The 20,622-nt window shown below is 49.1% G+C and overlaps 1 protein-coding gene across 3 annotated transcripts; it reads left to right on the plus strand.

Annotated features, from left to right (window-relative positions):
- The first annotated feature begins 1,409 nt into the window (after positions 1–1,409).
- c17h8orf33 (chromosome 17 C8orf33 homolog) lies at positions 1,410–19,060 on the plus strand. Of its 3 annotated transcripts, none has more exons than XR_011935844.1 (7): positions 1,410–1,935; positions 10,896–10,980; positions 12,444–12,534; positions 13,383–13,981; positions 16,033–16,123; positions 16,396–16,609; positions 17,773–17,916. XR_011935844.1 is itself a non-coding variant. In XM_072481345.1 (7 exons), the coding sequence occupies exons 2-7, from the start codon at positions 10,972–10,974 to the stop codon at positions 18,276–18,278; spliced, it is 1,050 nt and encodes a 349-aa protein (XP_072337446.1). In that variant the 5' UTR covers positions 1,793–1,935; positions 10,896–10,971; the 3' UTR covers positions 18,279–19,060. The 3 variants fall into 3 exon arrangements, 2 of the variants coding, with proteins under 2 accessions (XP_072337446.1, XP_072337447.1); XM_072481345.1 differs by lacking the exon at positions 16,396–16,609 and adding an exon at positions 18,166–19,060 and having other exon boundaries at positions 1,793–1,935; positions 17,773–17,919; XM_072481346.1 differs by lacking the exons at positions 1,410–1,935; positions 16,396–16,609 and adding exons at positions 8,776–9,140; positions 18,166–19,060 and having other exon boundaries at positions 17,773–17,919.
- The last annotated feature ends 1,562 nt before the right edge of the window (positions 19,061–20,622 follow it).

Raw genomic sequence — 20,622 nt, forward strand, 5'->3', positions numbered from 1 at the left:
GCACTAGGGGACTAGGGGATTTTCACATTAACACCATTGCAGTGTTAATGTAAGCCTACGTGCGACACAAATGAAGATTCTTATTATGTGGAGCTACTGTGTATTTCCAGCCTGTAGTCAGGAGGCAGAGACGTGTATGTGGAGCTGCTGAGTATTTTCAGCCTAGAGACAGGGGTATGTGGAGCTGCTGAGTATTTCCAGGCTGTAGTCAGGAGGCAGGCAGGGGTGTGTGGAGCTGCTGAGTATTTCCAGCCTGTAGTCAGGAGGCAGAGACAGGGGTATGTGGAGCTGCTGAGTATTTCCAAGCCGTAGTCGGGAGGCAGAGAAAGGGGTGCGTGGAGCTGCTGAGTATTTCCAGCCTGTAGTCAGGAAGCAGAGACAGGGGTGTGTGGAGCTGCTGAGTATTTCCAGCCTGTAGTCGGGAGGCAGAGACGGGGGTGTGTGGAGCTGCTGAGTATTTCCAGCCTGTAGTCAGGAGGCAGAGACTGGGGTGTGTGGAGCTGCTGAGTATTTCCAGGCTGTAGTCGGGAGGCAGAGACAGGGGTATGTGGAGCTGCTGAATATTTCCAAGCCGTAGTCAGGAGGCAGAGACAGGGGTGTGTGGAGCTGCTGAGTATTTCCAGCCTGTAGTCGGGAGGCAGAGACTGGGGTGTGTGGAGCTGCTGAGTATTTCCAGCCTGTAGTCGGGAGGCAGAGACAGGGGTGTGTGGAGCTGCTGAGTATTTCCAGCCTGTAGTCGGGAGGCAGAGACAGGGGTGTGTGGAGCTGCTGAGTATTTCCAGGCTGTAGTCGGGAGGCAGTGACAGGGGTGTGTGGAGCTGCTGAGTATTTCCAGGCTGTAGTCGGGAGGCAGTGACAGGGGTGTGTGGAGCTGCTGAGTATTTCCAGGCTGTAGTCAGGAGGCAGAGACTGGGGTGTGTGGAGCTGCTGAGTATTTCCAGCCTGTAGTCGGGAGGCAGAGACAGGGGTGTGTGGAGCTGCTGAGTATTTCCAGGCTGTAGTCAGGAAGCAGAGACTGGGGTGTGTGGAGCTGCTGAGTATTTCCAGCCTGTAGTCGGGAGGCAGAGACAGGGGTGTGTGGAGCTGCTGAGTATTTCCAGCCTGTAGTCGGGAGGCAGAGACTGGGGTGTGTGGAGCTGCTGAGTATTTCCAGCCTGTAGTCGGGAGGCAGAGACAGGGGTGTGTGGAGCTGCTGAGTATTTCCAGCCTGTAGTCGGGAGGCAGAGACTGGGGTGTGTGGAGCTGCTGAGTAGTTCCAGCCTGTAGTCGGGAGGCAGAGACAGGGGTGTGTGGAGCTGCTGAGTATTTCCAGCCTGTAGTCGGGAGGCAGAGACAGGGGTGTGTGGAGCTGCTGAGTATTTCCAGGCTGTAGTCAGAGGACTGGGGTGTGTGGAGCTGCTGAGTATTTCCAGGCTGTAGTCGGGAGGCAGAGACAGGGGTGTGTGGAGCTGCTGAGTATTTCCAGCCTGTAGTCGGGAGGCAGAGACTGGGGTGTGTGGAGCTGCTGAGTATTTCCAGGCTGTAGTCGGGAGGCAGAGACTGGGGTGTGTGGAGCTGCTGAGTATTTCCAGCCTGTAGTCGGGAGGCAGAGACTGGGGTGTGTGGAGCTGCTGAGTATTTCCAGGCTGTAGTCGGGAGGCAGAGACGGGGGTATGTGGAGCTGCTGAGTATTTCCAGCCTGTAGTCGGGAGGCAGAGACTGGGGTGTGTGGAGCTGCTGAGTATTTCCAGCCTGTAGTCGGGAGGCAGAGACAGGGGTGTGTGGAGCTGCTGAATATTTCCAGCCTGTAGTCGGGAGGCAGAGACAGGGGTGTGTGGAGCTGCTGAGTATTTCCGACATTGTTTTTTGAAATTCGCTTTCGCCGGAGGTACGTCATCGGGGGCGGGGCTATTCAGCGTCGACGCGGAGAGATTTCCGGTGACTGCGGGAGAACAGGTGAGGGAGAGAAATGAGTGAGGGAGGGTTGGGAGAGAAATGAGTGAGGGGGGGTTGGGAGAGAAATGAGTGAGGGAGAGGGGGGTTGGGAGAGAAATGAGTGAGGGAGAGGGGGGTTGGGAGAGAAATGAGTGAGGGAGAGGGGGTTGGGAGAGAAATGAGTGAGGGAGGGTTGGGAGAGAAATGAGTGAGGAGGGGGGTTGGGAGAGAAATGAGTGAGGGGGGGTTGGGAGAGAAATGAGTGAGGGGGGGTTGGGAGAGAAATGAGTGAGGGGGGGGTTGGGAGAGAAATGAGTGAGGGGGGGTTGGGAGAGAAATGAGTGAGGGAGGGGGGGGGTTGGGAGAGAAATGAGTGAGGGAGGGGGGGGGGTTGGGAGAGAAATGAGTGAGGGAGGGGGGGGGTTGGGAGAGAAATGAGTGAGGGAGGGGGGGGGTTGGGAGAGAAATGAGTGAGGGAGGGGAGGGGGGGGGGTTGGGAGAGAAATGAGTGAGGGGGGGTTGGGAGAGAAATGAGTGAGGGGGGGGGGTTGGGAGAGAAATGAGTGAGGGGGGGGGTTGGGAGAGAAATGAGTGAGGGGGGGGGTTGGGAGAGAAATGAGTGAGGGGGGGTTGGGAGAGAAATGAGTGAGGGAGAGGGGGGTTGGGAGAGAAATGAGGGAGGGAGGGAGGGGGTGTTGGGAGAGAAATGAGGGAGGGAGTGAGGGGGGGGGGGGTTGGGAGAGAAATGAGGGAGGGGGGGTTGGGAGAGAAATGAGGGAGGGGGGGGTTGGGAGAGAAATGAGGGAGGGGGGGTTGGGAGAGAAATGAGTGAGGGAGGGAGGGGTTGGGAGAGAAATGAGTGAGGGGGGGGTTGGGAGAGAAATGAGTGAGGGAGGGTTGGGAGAGAAATGAGTGAGGGAGGGTTGGGAGAGAAATGAGTGAGGGAGAGGGGGTTGGGAGAGAAATGAGTGAGGGAGAGGGGGTTGGGAGAGAAATGAGTGAGGGAGGGAGGGGTTGGGAGAGAAATGAGTGAGGGAGGGTTGGGAGAGAAATGAGTGAGGGAGGGTTGGGAGAGAAATGAGTGAGGGAGGGTTGGGAGAGAAATGAGTGAGGGAGTGGGGGTTGGGAGAGAAATGAGTGAGGGAGAGGGGGTTGGGAGAGAAATGAGTGAGGGAGGGAGGGGTTGGGAGAGAAATGAGTGAGGGAGGGTTGGGAGAGAAATGAGTGAGGGAGGGTTGGGAGAGAAATGAGTGAGGGAGGGTTGGGAGAGAATGAGTGAGGGAGGGTTGGGAGAGATATGAGTGTGGGAGGGTTGGGAGAGAATGAGTGAGGGAGAGGGGGTTGGGAGAGAAATGAGTGAGGGAGGGAGGGGTTGGGAGAGAAATGAGTGAGGAGGGTTGGGAGAGAAATGAGTGAGGGGAGGGTTGGGAGAGAAATGAGTGAGGGAGGGTTGGGAGAGAAATGAGCGAGGGAGGGGGGGGTTGGGAGAGACATGAGTGAGGGAGGGGGGGGTTGGGAGAGAAATGAGTGAGGGAGGGGGGGGTTGGGAGAGAAATGAGTGAGGGAGGGGGGGTTGGGAGAGAATGAGTGAGGGAGGGGGGGTTGGGAGAGAAATGAGTGAGGGAGGGGGGGGGTTGGGAGAGAAATGAGTGTGGGGGGGGGTTGGGAGAGAATTGAGTGAGGGGGGGGGTTGGGAGAGAAATGAGTGAGGGGGGGTTGGGAGAGAAATGAGGTGAGGGAGGGGGTGTTGGGAGAGAATGAGTGAGGGAGGGGGGGTTGGGAGAGAATGAGTGAGGGGGGGGGGGTTGGGAGAGAAATGCGTGAGGGAGGGGGGGTTGGGAGAGAATGAGTGAGGGAGGGGGGGTTGGGAGAGAATGAGTGAGGGGGGGGGGGTTGGGAGAGAAATGAGTGAGGGAGGGGGGGGGTTGGGAGAGAAATGAGTGAGGGAGGGGGGGGGGTTGGGAGTGAATGTGTGAGGGAGGGGGGTTGGGAGTGAAGTGTGGGTGGGAGGGGGGGGGGGTTGGGAGTGAATGAGTGAGGGAGGGGGGTTGGGAGAGAATGAGTGAGGGAGGGGGGGGGGGGGTTGGGAGTGAATGAGTGGGGGGGGGGGGTTGGGAGAGAATGAGTGAGGGAGGGGGGGGTTGGGTGAGAATGTGGTGGGGGGGGGGTTGGGAGTGAATTGAGTGTGGGAGGGGGGTTGGGAGAGAATGAGTGAGGGGGGGGGGGGTTGGGAGAGAATGAGTGAGGGTGGGGGGGGTTGGGAGAGAATGATTGGGGGGGGGGGGTTGGGAGAGAATGTGTGAGGGGGGGGGTTGGGAGAGAATTGAGTGAGGGTGGGGGGGGTTGGGAGTGAATTGAGTGAGGGGGGGGGTTGGGAGAGAAATGAGTGAGGGAGGGGGGGTTGGGAGAGAAATGAGTGAGGGGGGGGGTTGGGAGAGAAATGAGTGAGGGAGGGGGTGTTGGGAGAGAAATGAGTGAGGGAGGGGGGGTTGGGAGAGAAATGAGTGAGGGAGGGGGGTTGGGAGAGAAATGCGTGAGGGAGGGGGGGTTGGGAGAGAAATGAGTGAGGGAGGGGGGGTTGGGAGAGAAATGAGTGAGGGAGGGGGGTTGGGAGAGAAATGAGTGAGGGGAGGGGGGGTTGGGAGATGAGTGAGGGAGGGGGGGTTGGGAGAGAAATGAGTGAGGGAGGGGGGGTTGGGAGAGAAATGAGTGAGGGAGGGGGGGGGTTGGGAGAGAAATGTGTGAGGGAGGGGGGGGGTTGGGAGAGAAATGAGTGAGGGAGGGGGGTTGGGAGAGAAATGAGTGAGGGAGGGAGGGGGGGGGTTGGGAGAGAAATGAGTGAGGGAGGGGGGTTGGGAGAGAAATGAGTGAGGGAGGGAGGGGGGGGTTGGGAGAGAAATGAGTGAGGGAGGGGGGGGTTGGGAGAGAAATGAGTGAGGGGGGGGTTGGGAGAGAAATGAGTGAGGAGGGGGGGTTGGGAGAGAAATGAGGGAGGGAGGGGCGGTTGGGAGAGAAATGAGTGAGGGAGGGGGGGGTTGGGAGAGAAATGAGTGAGAGGGGGGTTGGGAGAGAAATGAGTGAGGGAGGGGGGGTTGGGAGAGAAATGAGTGAGGGAGGGGGGGTTGGGAGAGAAATGAGTGAGGGAGGGGGGGGGTTGGGAGAGAAATGAATGGGGGGGGTTGGGAGAGAAATTAGTGAGGGGGGGGTTGGGAGAGAAATGAGTGAGGGAGGGGGGGGTTGGGAGAGAAATGAGTGAGGGAGGGGGGGTTGGGAGAGAAATGAGTGAGGGGGGGGGGTTGGGAGAGAAATGAGTGAGGGAGGGGGGGGTTGGGAGAGAAATGAGTGGGGGGGGCGGGTTGGGAGAGAAATGAGTGAGGGAGGGGGGGTTGGGAGAGAAATGAGTGAGGGAGGGGGGGGTTGGGAGAGAAATGAGTGAGGGGGGGTTGGGAGAGAAATGAGTGAGGGAGGGGGGGGTTGGGAGAGAAATGAGTGAGGGAGGGGGGGTTGGGAGAGAAATGAATGAGGGGGGGGTTGGGAGAGAAATGAGTGAGGGAGGGGGGGGTTGGGAGAGAAATGAGTGAGGGGGGGGGTTGGGAGAGAAATGAGTGAGGGAGGGGGGTTGGGAGAGAAATGAGTGAGGGAGGGGGGGTTGGGAGAGAAATGAGTGAGGGGGGGTTTGGGAGAGAAATGAGTGAGGGAGGGGGGGTTGGGAGAGAGTGATGTGGACGGGGTGGTTTGTAGAGAAATTGGAGGAGTGGAGGAATGTGGGTGGGGCAATCGGAGGGTTGTGGAGAAGAGGGAGGGGGTGCAGAGATTTGGATTCAGGAAAAGTGGAGGTGCTCTTTGAGGAGGGGGACTCAGGAAGGAGAGAGGGAGAACGGTCGGAAAGGGAGTGGGGGAAGGGAAAAGAGAAGGGAGTTTGGTGGGAAAGCGAAAGGTTGAGATGGGGAAGGTTGTAATCGGATAGATGGAGGAAAGGATGGGAGACTGAATAAGGGAAGGATGACTGAGCGAGACATTGAGACAAATGTGAGGGGAGGGAAAGGGGCTGGTTTAGCACACTGGGCTAAATAGCTGGCTTTTAAAGCAGACCAAGGCAGGCCAGCAGCACGGTTCAATTCCCGTACCAGCCTCCCTGAACAGGCGTCGGAATGTGGGGACTAGGGGCTTTTCACAGTAACTTCATTTGAAGCCTACTTGTGACAATAAGCGATTTTCATTTTCATTTCAGCGTGGGAAGTATAAAGCCATTTAAAACTTTGGCGGGATTGTAATATCCCGCCAGGCAAGACAGGCTGTAAAACCCAGGCCAATAAGAAGGATGAAGCATCCATAGCTAACTGGAAATTAAGGATAATTTATTTCATGGTACCATCACTGACGGCTGGCTTTCAAGTCCCAGGTTTTTACTGAAAATCCACCAGCTGGCATTTGAACTGATGTCCCCTTGGTATTAGCCAGGCCCTCTGGATTATTAGTCCAACAACATTATCACTATGCCACTGTCTCACCACTAAGAGAAAAGGGGGAGATTGTTTTCCGCTTGTGAGGGAATCTAGAACTAGTTTCAGAATAAGGGGCACCCATTTAAAATGAAGATGAGGAACTTCGTCTCTCAGGGTTGTCAAATACATAGAAACATACATAGAAAATAGAAACAGGAGGAGGCCATTCGGCCCTTCAAACCTGTTCCGCCATTCATTCTGATCATGGCTGATCATCAAATTCAATACATTAATCCTGCCTCCCGCCCCCTCCCACCAATATCCCTTTAGCCCCAAGTGCTATATCTAATTCCTTCTAGAAATCACACACCGTTTTTGCCTCAACTATCTGGTAGTGAATTCCACAGCTTCACCACTCTGGGTGAAGAAATTTCTCCTCGCCTCAGTCCTAAAAGGTTTACCCTTTATCCTCAAACTATGACCCCCTAGTTCTGGACTCCCCCACCATCCGGATCATTCTTTCTGAATCGACCCTGTCAATCCTGTTAGAATATAAATTACTACGATATTCCCTCTCGCTCTTCTAAACGCCAATGAATATAATCCTAACAGACTTGGTCTCCCCTTATGACAGTCCCGCCATCCCAAGAATCTGCACTCTCTCCATAGCAAGAACATCCTTCCTCTGATAAGGACACCAAAACTGCACAGAATACTCCAGGTGTGGCCTCACTAATGGCCGAGACAATCACAGTAAAACATTCCTGTACTCCAATCCTCTTGCGATGAAAGCCAATATATAATTTGCCTTCTTTACTGCCTGCTGTACTTGTGTGCTTACTTTTAGCGACTGACGCACAAGGACCCAAGGTCTCGCTGAGTAGCCACCTTTCTCAATTTACACCTGTTGAAATAATAATGTCTTCCTATTTTTAGCTACCAAAGTGGATAATCTCCCATTTATCCACATTATACTGCATCTGCCATGCATATGCCCACTCACTCAGCCTGTCCAAATCACACTGAAGCATCTCTGCACCTCCTCACAGCTCACTCTCCCACCCACCTTTGTATCATCTGCAAATTTGGAGATAATACATTTAGTTTCCTCATCCAAATCATTAATATATAATGTGAACAGTTGGGGTCCTAGCACAGATCCCTGCCGTACCCCACTAGTCACTGCCTGCCAATCGGAACAAGACCCGTTTATTCCAACTCTTTGCTTCCTGTCTGCTAACCAGTTTTCTATTCATCTCAAATCACCACCCGCAATCCCATGCACTTTAATTTTACATAGTAATCTTCTATGCGAGACCTTGTCAAAAGTCTTAAAGTCTAAATAAACCATATCCATGGGTTCTCCCTGGTCAACTCTACCAGTTATAGCTTCAAAGAATTACAGTAGATTTGTTAAGCATGATTTCCCTTTCATAAATCCATGCTGACTTTGTCTGATTATACCTCTGCTTTCCAAATGCTGTGTTATGAAATCCGTGATAGCAACTTTCCTATCACCGATGTTCTCTGTTTTCTCTCTAGCTCCCTTTTTGAATAGCGGGCTTATATTAGCTACCCTCCGGGCGGCACGATGGCACAGTGATAGCATTGCTGCCTGGTGACCTGGGTTTGATCATGGTCCCAGGTCACTGTCTGTGTGGAGTTCTCCTTGTGTCTGCGTGGGCCTCACCCCCACAGCCCAAAGATGTGCAGGGTAAGTGGATTGGCTACGCTAAATTGCCCCTTAATTGGAAACAGTTTAAAAAAATTAGCTACCCTCCAATCTGTAGGACCCATCCAGAGTCTAAAGAATTTTGGAAAATGACCACAAATGGATCTACTATTTCTAGGGCCATTTCCTTATGTACTGTGGGATGAAGATTATCAGGCCCTGGAGATTTAGCCGCCTTCACTCCCCCGTTTCTGAATATATGGGGCCTACATTTGTTTTGTCAATCTTTTATTCTTTACATACCTGTAGAAACCCAGTTTTTATGTTCCCTGCTAGCTTACGTTCATGTTGTATTTTCTCCTTCTTAATCAATCCCTTGGCTGCCTTTGCTGATTTTTATTTAAATATAAATGTTTTTGATTGGATTTTGTACAAGTTATAGATCCAGGTATATGCCTTGCAAAGGAAAACACATAGGCTCTAGGAAATATAACCGGATGGGAGGGGTCTTTCCTCCCCTCTCTTCTATTCTCTTTTTACAGATCATCTGACTAGGGTGGAGGGGCTCATGAATGGTGCCTCCTAATGCTTTTTACATTCTTTTGTGCAATTGCTTCGGCATCGGCCATTGGTCGTTTCCCCTTCCCGTTTTATTTCGTGTTCTCTCGCTGTGCTCTGGTTGCTGCCACTGTTGTCTTCCCCTGTGCTCTCTCTCTCTCTCTCTCTCTCTCCCCCCCCCCCGCGTTTTTTGTTCTCTTATCTGTTCCCCCTTCAGGCTCCCCTTTTTTGTTCTCTTCCCCCTTCACTGCTGCCCCCCCATTCTTTCTTGCTGAGTTTTGCTACCTCACCTTGCTCCCCCCTGGGTCCTCCCTCTCTTTCTGTCTTGTCCTGGCTATTTTTCCCTGGCTACTTATTTATTTATGTCCCGGAACAGTCGGGTGAATGGCTCCCATGTTTTGTGGAAACCCTATTCCGACCCACGGGTGGCGAATTTGATTTTCTCTATTTGGAGAAATTCCTATAGGTCGGACAGCCAGTCTGAAGCTTTAGGTGGTGCTGCTGACCTCCAGCCGAACAGGATTCTACGGCGGACGATCAGCGAGGCAAAGGTAAGGTCGTCGGACCTCCTCCCTACGAAGAGATCTTGCTGGTCTGAAACCTGAAAACCGCCGCTTTCAGGCATGGCACCACCCTCATCCCCACCAACTTGGACATAGCCTCGAAGAAGGCTGTCCAGTACCCAGCAAGTCTGGGGCAGGACCAGAACATGTGGCCGTGGTTGGCTGGGCCTCCTTGGCACCGTTCTATCCTCCACCTCCGGAAAGAACCTGCTCATTCGGGTTCTGGTCGTGGGCTTTATGGACCACTTTTAGCTGCGTTAGGTTGAGCCTTGAGCATGTGGAGGTAGAGTTGACCCTGTGCAGTGCTTCGCTCCAGAATCCCCACCCTATTTCGAACCCCAAGTTTTCCTCCCATTTCATCCTTGTGTCCAGTTCGGTGTCTGCTCTCTCTAGCAGTTGTTTGTACATGTCACTACCGTTCCCTCTGCCTAGGATGTCTGCGTCCAGTAGCTTCTAATAGTGTCTGTTGTGGTGGTCGCGGGTATGTCCTTGGATCCTGCCGTAGGAAGTTATTAAACTGCAGGTAGCTGAGTTTGTTGCCCATAGCTAGTTGGAATCTCTGCGTCAGTTCGTCCAGGGTTGTGACCCTACCGTCAGTGCATAGGTCACCTTTGCTGAATTTTAAACTGTTCCCAATCCGCAGGTCCATGGCTTTTTTTTCCTCAATTTGTCTGCTTCTTCTTTAAATCTAGTACTACCTCTAATTTCCCTTGTAAGCCATGGTTTGGCCACAGTTCCCTTTCTACTCTTGCGCCAAATAGGAATAAACAACTTTAAAAAAATAAATTTAGAGTTCCCAATTAATTGTTTCCAATTAAGGGGCAATTTAGCATGGCCAATCCACCTACCTTGCACACCATTGGGTTGTGGGGGCGAAACCCACGCAGACACGGGGCGAATGTGCAAACTCTACACGGACAGTGACCCAGAGCCGGGATCGAGCCTGGGACCTCAGCGCCGTGAGGAATAAACAACTTTTGGAGTTCACTATTCATTCCTTTAAAGTCTGCCTTTGCCTATCTACTGTCCTTCCTTTCAGTAATGTTTCCCAGTCCATCGTAGCAAACTCAAGCCCCATACCATCATAGTTACTTATGGACTTTTCTACCCCTTTGGAATTCTTGAACTTCTTTGGAATTTTCTACCCCTGCGAGCTGTGACGGTTGGGTCATTGAATATGTTCCTGTCTGAGATGGACACTGTTTTTGAACTATAACGGAGTCAAGAGTTATGAAGAAGGCAGAAAAGTGGAATTGAGATTATTAAATGGTGAAGCTGACTAGAGTGACTGCATGGCCTACTTCTATTATTTTATATTCTTCTGGTTTAATCTCAAGCACATACACACACACAATTCGAGCCTTGTCAATATACAGGTGAACAGGACACTGGCTTGCAGTCCAAAGCTCCTGATCACACAACTGCGTATTGAAGAGGCAGCCACCCCCGTCTTAAAATTCTCAAACAAAACACTGCCCTTAGAAGGATGTCCATATGGGTGTAATGACATGATTTAGTGATCTGAAACTAATATTGCCTGCCAACAAATACAGTCACATCAAGAACTTGCTTGATTGTGCACTTGCTCTTAACGCCACATCCTCCTGAGCAGAAACAACAAGAATAAAATGCTACACTGACTCATTCGCCCTTTACCTACAGCTTAGTGGCAGCACTAAGTTAACAGGTGCACTAACAGCACAGATGGCGGAATTATACCCTGAGTCTTTTCTTTTCCTACAGGCGCCCAAGCTGACTGCTGGTCTGGGGAGGTGCCCAGGCTGACCACTGATCTGATAAGGTGCCAACGGTTTGCTGGATGGAGGAGGTGAGTGATACATTGCGAATGACCATTATTGATGTCTCTCTCTACCCTTCTGGCATTAGTGCGCGTTAATTGATTACTGCTCTTCCCAAGCTGGGTTTTCCCCCAGTTGGGGTGGCTTCTGGAAAGGGAAAGGACCCAGAAAGGAGAGTAGAAACCAGTGCTTGTGCTGAACTATTGTATCGCAATAAAACTATTGTGAATCAGTGGATGTTTCCTGTTTCCTAATGGAAGAATGGATATTCACTGGTCTAATAACCATTAATGAGACTAGCTTTCAATCCCAGATTTCATGAATTGAATTTAAATTCCACCAGCTGCCACGTTCCAGGACAATAGTCTATATCTCTGGATCACTAAAATAAAAGCAAAATACTGCACATTCTGGAAAGCTGAAATCAAAGCCGAAAATGCTGCAGGTCTGGCAGCATTTGTGGAGCAAATTTTTTTTTCTTCAAATTTTAGAGTACCCAATTAATCTTTTCCAATTAAGGGGCAATTTAGCATGGTCAATCCACCTACCCTGCACATCTTTGGGTTGTGGGAGCGAAACTCACGCAAACACAGGGAGAATGTGCAAACTCCACATGGACAGTGACCCACGGCCGGGATTGAACCTGGGACCTTGGTGCCGTGAGGCAGCAGTGCTAACCATTGCGCCACAGTGCTGCCCCTGCGAGAAACAGAGTTAATGTTTCAAGTCTGACTCTTCATGGCTGAAGAGAGGTAGAAATGTAATGGGTTTTATACTGTTGAATCAAGGGGGTGCAGCATAATAGAATGTCAGGAGTAGTACAGGAGAGATTTGACAAAGAGTCAGTGGGCCTACCAGTACAGTTCCTGTTGGTGGATTTTGGAAAGGAGGCAGAAGCGGACTCTGTGGAATTGGGGGGACTGTGAAGCTGGAAGCTGTGGAGGGAAGATCTTCCTTCCCTGACCTTCTATTTTGTTCACCTGCTCCAGCCCCTCTTCAACAGTATAAAACCCATCATATTTCTACTTTTCTTCAACTGTGAAGGCGAGTCCTTCGGACTGGTTTCTTTTTCCACAGATGCTGCCAGACCTGCTGTGTGTTTCCTTTTAATATTTGGGCTACTAGTCCAGTGACATTACCACAACACTACCATCTCCCCATGTGATGTACCTCTGAATTTACACATTCACGACTCAATACTGACCACCTATGAAGAACTGTACAGTGCAGCGGGTTAGACATTTCATCCATATCTAGCCCAAACTGATGGGAGGAAATCTCCCGAGCTGTAATGATCCTTTGTGAAATGGGTTTGCGCAGTCACAGTCAAATGTCTATTGCATGAGACTAGCTCTATTGCCAGCTGTTTCATGGGCACCATTAAGCTGTTCTCAAGTTGGTGTGAGGAACTTGAGGTAAACAGTCTCTCCTCCATGCTCCATTCTACTTGTTGCCCACGGGTTGGTTTGCTAAAGCTTTCTTTCTGTTGCAGGCCCTCAACAGGACCATCCAGGAAGAACTGGATTGGGGTGTCCAGCAGATGCAGACTGGGGTCCTCCAGCTTAAATTGTCACCAGAGCAAGGTACGCCGTCAGGGACACCCTGTCCCACAGCCAAGTGCTAGTGGGTGGTAAGAGGGCCTGGGTCACAGATATTTCAGTAACAGGACCTGTTTATGAGGTGTGTCACTGATCAACCCCCCTGTGCTGTTGTCTCCCTTCATTTCCCCACCCCTGTCCCCCTCGCACACTTTATTTTCTCTTCCCTGTCCCCCTCATGGCTTTGTTTTCTCTCCCCCATCCCCCTCGTGCTCTCTGTTCTCCCCGTCCCCCTCGCACACGCTGTTTTCTCTTTCCCCCTCCCCCATCTGCCTCTTGGGCACATTCCCCCCTCTCTCTGTCTCGGCGTTGTGAATAAAGTTGTTTGTTCTTGAAAAACAAAGTCTTGCAGGTGTCAGAAGAAACAGTAGCAGTCATTAGGCCCTACAAGCCTGCACTGCCATTCAGTTACTTTATGGTTGATCTGATATTGGCTGTAACACAACTTTTTCCACCCCCCCCTCATAACCCTTGACTCCCTTGTCAATCAAAATTCTGTTTAACTCAACTTTGAATATATTTAATGATGTAGCCTTCCATGCTCTCTGTGGAACAGAATTCCAAACACCTACTCTTCCTTTTAAAACATAGTGAAGGGAATTGAAAAGCTCATTGAGAGAATGGGGAATGTTCAAGTTGCTGGATGGTCTAACCACAGGACGGATTTGAAGAAATCAGGAACTCGGAAAATAATTCCACAATAAATGCATTAGGCAAATTGAGACGGTTGAAAATCAAACCAGAATAAATGTGGCACCGTTTCTGGGACGAGTTGGTAGTTTCCTTTTTAAAATGTCTTGTCACTAAATGACCAGTTGTTTTTATTGCACCAGCTCTGAACCACTCCCCAGCAGCAACTCCGCAAGCCAGTTCCACTGACTGTGGGCACATAGCACATGAGGAATGCTCCAGAAGTCCCGACCAGCCACCGAGTGGCTTCCAGTTCAGTTTCGCTGTGGCTCAGGGAGTGAGTGATGATCCCACTGAAACACACCCAGCTTATGGCCGCCTGAATTTTGAGACCGCCGACACCAGGAAACAGCCACAAGCTGGGGGTTGTGATGCTGTGAATGAAGATTCTGATCAGGTTGTAGAGGAGGAGAAGCTGAAAATCTTTACAAAGGCTAATAGCCAAGAGTCCGATTTTAAGTTTAATTTTTCAATCCCTGAGGCCGATGCGGAACTGCAGCCGGGTGAGTGTACAAGACAACCTGTGCCTGCAGTTCAGAACATAGAAGCAAAGGCAGATCCCATGCTGCCAAGCCATCAAAAGGCCAAACAGCTCATGGCTTCCAGACCCTCACAGAAAAATAAAAATAAAGCACGGAGCAGTAAACTCACAGCTGAACCCATGAAAGGTGGAGAGAGGCAGAGCGGTGAGAGTGATGGAAGAGAGAGGAACTCCACAGCTCACAGAGAAGGACAGTGCCTGGTAAGGACACACGGGCAACTACCTGGGGAATCTGTGGCTCTTGGCTTGTTATGGGGAGGGAGGCACATTGATTTCTAGATTGAAATCATGTATTGAACAACTGGTCTCAGCTTTCTGCTTTATAGATCAGAATCCCCCACAGCATAAAACAGCTCTTGCTCAGCAGGCAATCTCATTTTGATGTGAGAAATAGAAGTATAATAATGGACACTTCTTGATTAGAGTACAGATGGATTGATGGGACAGTGTAGAGGGAGCTTTATTTGCCTGCTCTGCCATTTGATAAGTTCACGGCTGATCTGATTCTCATTGTGGCATAACTACTTTCCTGCCCCCTCCCCCGTAACCCTGGACTTCCCTATAGTTCAAAAATCTGTCGAACTCACAGCCTTGAATATATTCAATGACCCAGCCTCCTCTGTTCTCTGTGGAAAAGAATTCCAGAGTCAAATGACTCGGAGATGAAACCTACGTGTCACTGAAAGTGGCAACGCAGGTGGAGAAGGTAGTCAAGAAGGCATACGACTTTCTTGCCTTCATCGGCCGGAGCATTTGAGTTTAAAAATTGGCAAGTCATGTTGCAGCTGTATAGAACCTTAGTTAGGCCGCACTTGGTTCGGGTCTCCACACTATCAGAAGGATGTGGAGGCTTTGGAGAGGGTACAGGAAAGATTTACCTAGTCTCTGATCTACTCTTGTAGCCACAGTATTTATATAGCTGGTTAAGCTCAGTTTCTGCTTAGTGGTAATCCCAGAATGTTGCTTGTGGGAGATTCAGCCATATTAGTGCCATCGAATGTCAAGGGAAGATGGTTATATTGGTTATATTCTCTCTCCTTATTAATGGTCATTACCTGGCACTTGTGTGACATGAACGTTACTTGCCACTAATCAGCCCAAGTCTGAGGAGTTCTGAATGGTACTGCGCATCATCTGCAATCATTAGTAAACATCCCCACTGGCAGCACAATGGCCCAGTGGTTAGCATTGCTGCCTCATGGCGCCGAGGACCCGGGTTCAATCGTGGCCCCGGGTCACTGTCCGTGTGGAGTTTGCACATTTTCCCCATGTCTGCGTGGGTCTCACCCCACAACCCAAAAAGATGTGCAGGTTAGGTGGATTGGCCACGCTAAATTGCCCCTTAATCGGAAAAAAAAGAATTGGGTACTCTTTTTTTAATTAAAAGAAAAACATCCCCACTTCTCACCTTTATGGAGGGTGGTCATTGAAGCAACTAAAGTTGCTGGGGCCTAGGACACTACCTTGAGAAGCTCCTGTAGCGATGTCCTGGGACTGAGATGATTGGCATCCAACAATGAGGCATGATCCCAGCCAGTGGAGAGATTTGCTCTCCCCCACCCCCCCAACTCCCATTGGCTTCAGTTTTGCTGGGGCTCCTTGATGCCTCACTTGGTTAAATGCCACCTTGATGTCAAGAGGTGTCGCTCTCGCCTCTTAACGTCAGCTCCTTTGACCATGTTTGGACCAAGAGTGTAATGAGTTCAGGAGCCAAGTGGCCTGGCAGAACCCAAACTGAGCATCTGTGAGCAGGTTATTGTTGTGTAAGTACCACTTGATAGCACAGTTGATGACTACCATCACTTTGATCATCGAGAGTAGACTGATGGTGTGGTAATTGGCTGGATTGGATTTGTCCTTTTTGTGGGCAGGATTACCTGGGCAAGGTAATTTTCCACATTTTGTGGTAAATGTAGACGGGAGCGGCTTGGTTAGGTGTGCAGCTATCTTTAAAGCACAAGTCTTTAATACCATTGCAGGGATGTTGCCAGAGCTCAGAGCCTTTGCTATATCCAGTGCTTTCAGCCGTTTCTTTTCTCTGGATCCGCCTCATGTGGGAGACGGATCAGAGCCAGTCTGGATAAAAGGGGCATTTTAATGTCCTGCAGCCTTTGGCACACAGTGACTTTGCTCCATTGTGGGTTAAACCATTTGTTTTCATGGTGATGTCCATGCTTATTGGAGCATTCCTTGTTCGAATGTCTCAATTTGATCTCAGTGTTGCTGTAAATTCTTGATATTTTCTCTTCCAGTCTTCAGAAGAGCAACTGCGGAGGGAAGTGGACTGGTGTATTGAGCAGCTGGAACTTGGGCTGCGCACTCAGAAAGCCAAACAGAAACAAGGTGTGTTCAAGGGGCTGCAGTACTCTGAATGGGATTGTGATGTTAGTGGCCTTTTCCCATTTATTTCCTGATCTGTAAACTGCTCTCTAAGGGGTGAGGTATCATGTACATTACTCAAACAGTACATGCTGCTACTGACATGCAGCAGGATAGATACTTTAAATCAATGATACAGTCTAGAAGGAGGCCATTTGGCCCATCAAGCTTGTGCTGAATTTCAAAGAGCAACCCCTCTCTTTCTCTATACCCCTTCAATTTCTTTTTTTTCATAGAGAATCTTAGAATCACTACAGTGCAGAAGGAGACTATTTGGCCCATCGAGTCTCCACTGACCCTCTGAAGGAGCACACTAGCTAGGCCCAATCCAATCCCCAGCAATTTAGCATTGCCAATCCACCTAATCTGCACATCTTGGACTGTGGAAGGAAACCGGAGCACCCGCAGGAAACCCGGGGAGACCATGCAAACTCTGCACAGTCACTCAAGGTCAGAATTGAACACCGGTTGAACACAATTGAACTTCAAGTATTCATCCAATTCTCTTTTGATGGTTACTATTGAATCTGTTTTGATCACGTTATCAGGCAGTGCATTCCAAATCCTAACCACTCACTGCATAAAATAAGCTTTTTCTCATGCCCCCTTTGTTTTTTTTGCCAATCACCGTAAACGTAGCCCTCTGGACATTTATGCTTTGACCATTGGAAACACTTTCACTTTATTTACTCTATCTAAACCCTTCATTTTGTTTTTATTATAGAAATTTAAGAGTACCCAAATTTTTTCCAATCAAGGGGCAATTTAGTGAGGCCAATTCACCTACCCTGCACATCTTTGGGTTGTGGGGATCAGACCCACGCCGACACTGGGAGAATGTGCAAACTCCACACAGACAGTGACCCGGGGCAGGATCGAACCAGGGTCGTCGGTGCCCTGAGGCCACAGTGCTAGCCACTGTGCTGCCCTTAAATCCTTCATTTTAAACACTGCTGTCAAATCTCCACTTAGCCTTCTCTCCTCCGAGTAGGTGGAATGCTGGGTTTATTCTTCTTTCAAACACTTCTCACATGATAGAGACCAATTTTTCATTGTCAGTGGACCCTTCAGATAAAGGGTACCATAGAATCCCAACAGTGCAGAAGGAGGCCATTTGGCTCATCGAGTCTACACCCTATCTTGGCCTACGTCCCTACCCATTCCAGTAACCCCACCTAATCTTTTGGACACTATGGGACAATTTAGCATGGCCAATCCACCTAACCTGCACATCTTTGGACTGTGGGAGGAAACTGGAGCACCCGGAAGAAACCCACGCAGACATTGGGAGAACATGCAAACTCCACACAGTCACCCAAGGTCAGAATTGAACCCGGGTAACAAGGGTTCTACTTTGGGGAGAGATACACAGGCACCTCGCCTGTTGGTCAGTAAAAGAACACATAGCAGTTTCATGCAAGCATCCATTAGCTTGGTCACTTCATTTCTTTCTGCTCCTCTCATTCTCCAAAGCTGCAACACAGAGTGGAAATTAGACTAATGAGTTGTCAGCTAACTATCTGCTTCGCAGGCCCCTTGCTGTACTGGGTAGAATAGGCAATGGTGATGTGTAAGGGCAGAGAATGGATACTGAGATGCTTTTTGTTTTACAGCTGATAGGGCTCTTAACGCACTGAGAACCCTTCGCAGTGAGAAAGCACCGCTTGTGAAGAAGCGTCAGGTGATGAGGTCAATTTTTGGAGACTACAGGAAAAAGATGGAGGCGGAGTGGCAGAAACAGTTCAAATTCATGCTTGCAGGTCAGAGGAGCTACCCTGGTACAGTCAAGGGATGTGGTCACATAGCTCAGTGGGAAGGGTAAAGTGACAAGCTTTGTGCTGGGGTGGGTGCCAGTGATTGAGTTTGAATGCATGTGTTGTATTTGTGAGACCGGCCGTGGGCAGTAAGTTGTGATGACATTGACTGAGACTGAGTGACAGGGTTGTGGAAGAGTGGGCCATGGGCTGGATGTTGGGTTAATAGTAATTTGCTTTTCTCACTTCCAGCTACAAAATCTGCCAACATCAAACCAGTTGGATTGCAGTCAAAGAGCAAAGTTTTCCGAAAATCAATGAGCAAATTGACAAAGGACGATACTGATCCTGAGTCCAATGTATGAGAGAGTGTGACCAAAGACCACTTTGTTTAATTTCTCCTGAATAACATACGGTAATTGGAGTGTGTATGATGACAATCTCTGCGTCACAGACCTGGGCTAGGGAGCCTGCATCTGAGGATCCCTTTTGGAGTTTTCCACTCAAACCTCGTGCACAGAACTCTCCACACAAACAGATACACTTGTTTCCCCGGTGGCAGATGCTCCTGGGCTATAAATTTGAACTGGTCATTTGCCAATTAGAGATTGATGTATTCGGACCGTGCTACTCTCCCAGTTCAGGAGCTTTGTTAAAATCTTTGGTGAATTGATTCTACCTCAGTTTCTGCCAAATCATTTACATGAGAGATAGGAGATGTACTTGGGAGCTGGTCTTTCCACACTCTCAAGCTCCGAATATTGTCCAATCTAAGCTACTGTCACAATCGGACATATAGAGAGAGTTAGTCAGGGTGGGAGTATGTGAAGAAGGCTGCTGCAGAATTCTGGTTTACTAATCACTTTGTCCTCATGCTGCCATTGCTATGGATTTCCATTTGCCCCATTATCAGCTATTGTTTCACATTAGCAGTGTTAAGGACAGGTTTAACAGGCAGGAAAGTGATTTCCGTGGCTCAATTTGGAACCTTGTACCTGTAATAAGGACACATAAGAATGTTGTCCCTGCAGCCCTTATTTTTTGGTTATTTTGAGTTGACTGTGTTCATTCCTATGGAAGTCAAGTAGCCTCTGCCTGTTTGTATTCATGTGCTTAAGTTGAATAAATGAACATTTTCTGTCCTCAAGTTAATTCTGGTGCATTCACTGCACTCCCATGTTCTGCATGGCCCAAATCCAAGCAGCCAAAATGAAACCACTGCAACCTTGTGGTCAGATGCTTATTACTGTTGGCCATCAAACACCTCCAGAAAGGGTTAAATACACAATAAAGCTCCCACTATACTGTTGCATTAAACACACAGTGAAGCTCACTACATCAGAATGGGCAAACCTTTTGCCTGAAGGCTACCTCTGGATATGGAAATTGTTTGGGATGGGGAAGAGTGGCCATAAAGACTCAAGAAACAAACAATTACAAAGATAAATTTCACAGGGCTAAATCGCTGGCTTTGAAAGCAGACCAAGGCAGGCCAGCAGCACGGTTCAATTCCCGTAACAGCCTCCCCGAACAGGCGCCGGAATGTGGTGACTAGGGGCTTTTCACAGTAACTTCATTTGAAGCCTACTTGGGACAATAAGTGATTTTCATTCATTTCATTTTCATACGTTTATTATGATTATACCATCCTAATAATATACAGTTAAGACACCAAATTTTTGACACCTTTTCTTGGCTTAATATGACCAATGAGGTTGGCTGCCCCTCTTCATAAATGGTGCCAAAGTCACTCTTTTCCTCTCTCCACAGATGCTGCCTGACCATATGCCTCCAGCATTGTGTTCTTTTTTCAGATTTCCAGTAACTGGAATATTTCACTTTCGCCTCATATAAATGCTGCTTTACTGTGATGTCTGAAAAACACAAAATCCTAACCTAAACCCTGCACTCTTCACTTCCTTCAATATCCAAATCCCTTGTCCACCAGTAGAATTGTAGATCAAGTTTTTGCTGGCTTATAAATGTGCTACCATCTGGTGGTTCTTTTCAATTATCCTAAAGCTAGCTGTATCCTCTGATTGGCAAAACTTCTTTATTTACCCAATCAATATCCTTCATGATTTTGAACACCTATTATATCTATCCTTTGTTAAAGGTAAATAAAACCAGCTTTTCTCATCTCCCCACTGAACCCCCTTAAACTGAAGTTCCACCTCCCTGGTATCATTACAAATATGGCTATAGGAATTCATAATATAAAACGTTGGCAGGACACACACATCGATGCAAGTTTTTTATATATTCTAGATATAACCCTTCTTCTGGGTGTAAGCACACTTTGATGTATTACTATGCCAATGCACACCTGAAGATTACCAGGTTCAAATCCAGGACTGTCAGCACCCATGACACAGACCTCAACAAGGATTAGCCCCTTCAATGAGGGAATAAAAATAAATGGGGAACAAAACCACAAGAGTTGAATTGACTTTTCCTATGGGTATTGTAAAATAATTTGAAGTTCAGAAATTACTTTGAACATACTTGCAAAAGCCAAATGAAAATAAAAGCTACAATGTAACAGTAATGTAAATAGCCACTTACCTTGGTGTTGTTCCATCTGCTGCTCCATGCACCCTCACCTATTTTGGCATGGCAGCCACACGTGCTCCCAGAGAAAAGCCTGCCTCTGGCCTCCGAAACATTGGTCAACTCCAACTTACCCTGAAATACTTTTGTTCTCCTTGA

This window comes from Scyliorhinus torazame, chromosome 17 (genome assembly GCF_047496885.1).
Source record: "Scyliorhinus torazame isolate Kashiwa2021f chromosome 17, sScyTor2.1, whole genome shotgun sequence".
Lineage (NCBI taxonomy): Eukaryota > Metazoa > Chordata > Chondrichthyes > Carcharhiniformes > Scyliorhinidae > Scyliorhinus > Scyliorhinus torazame.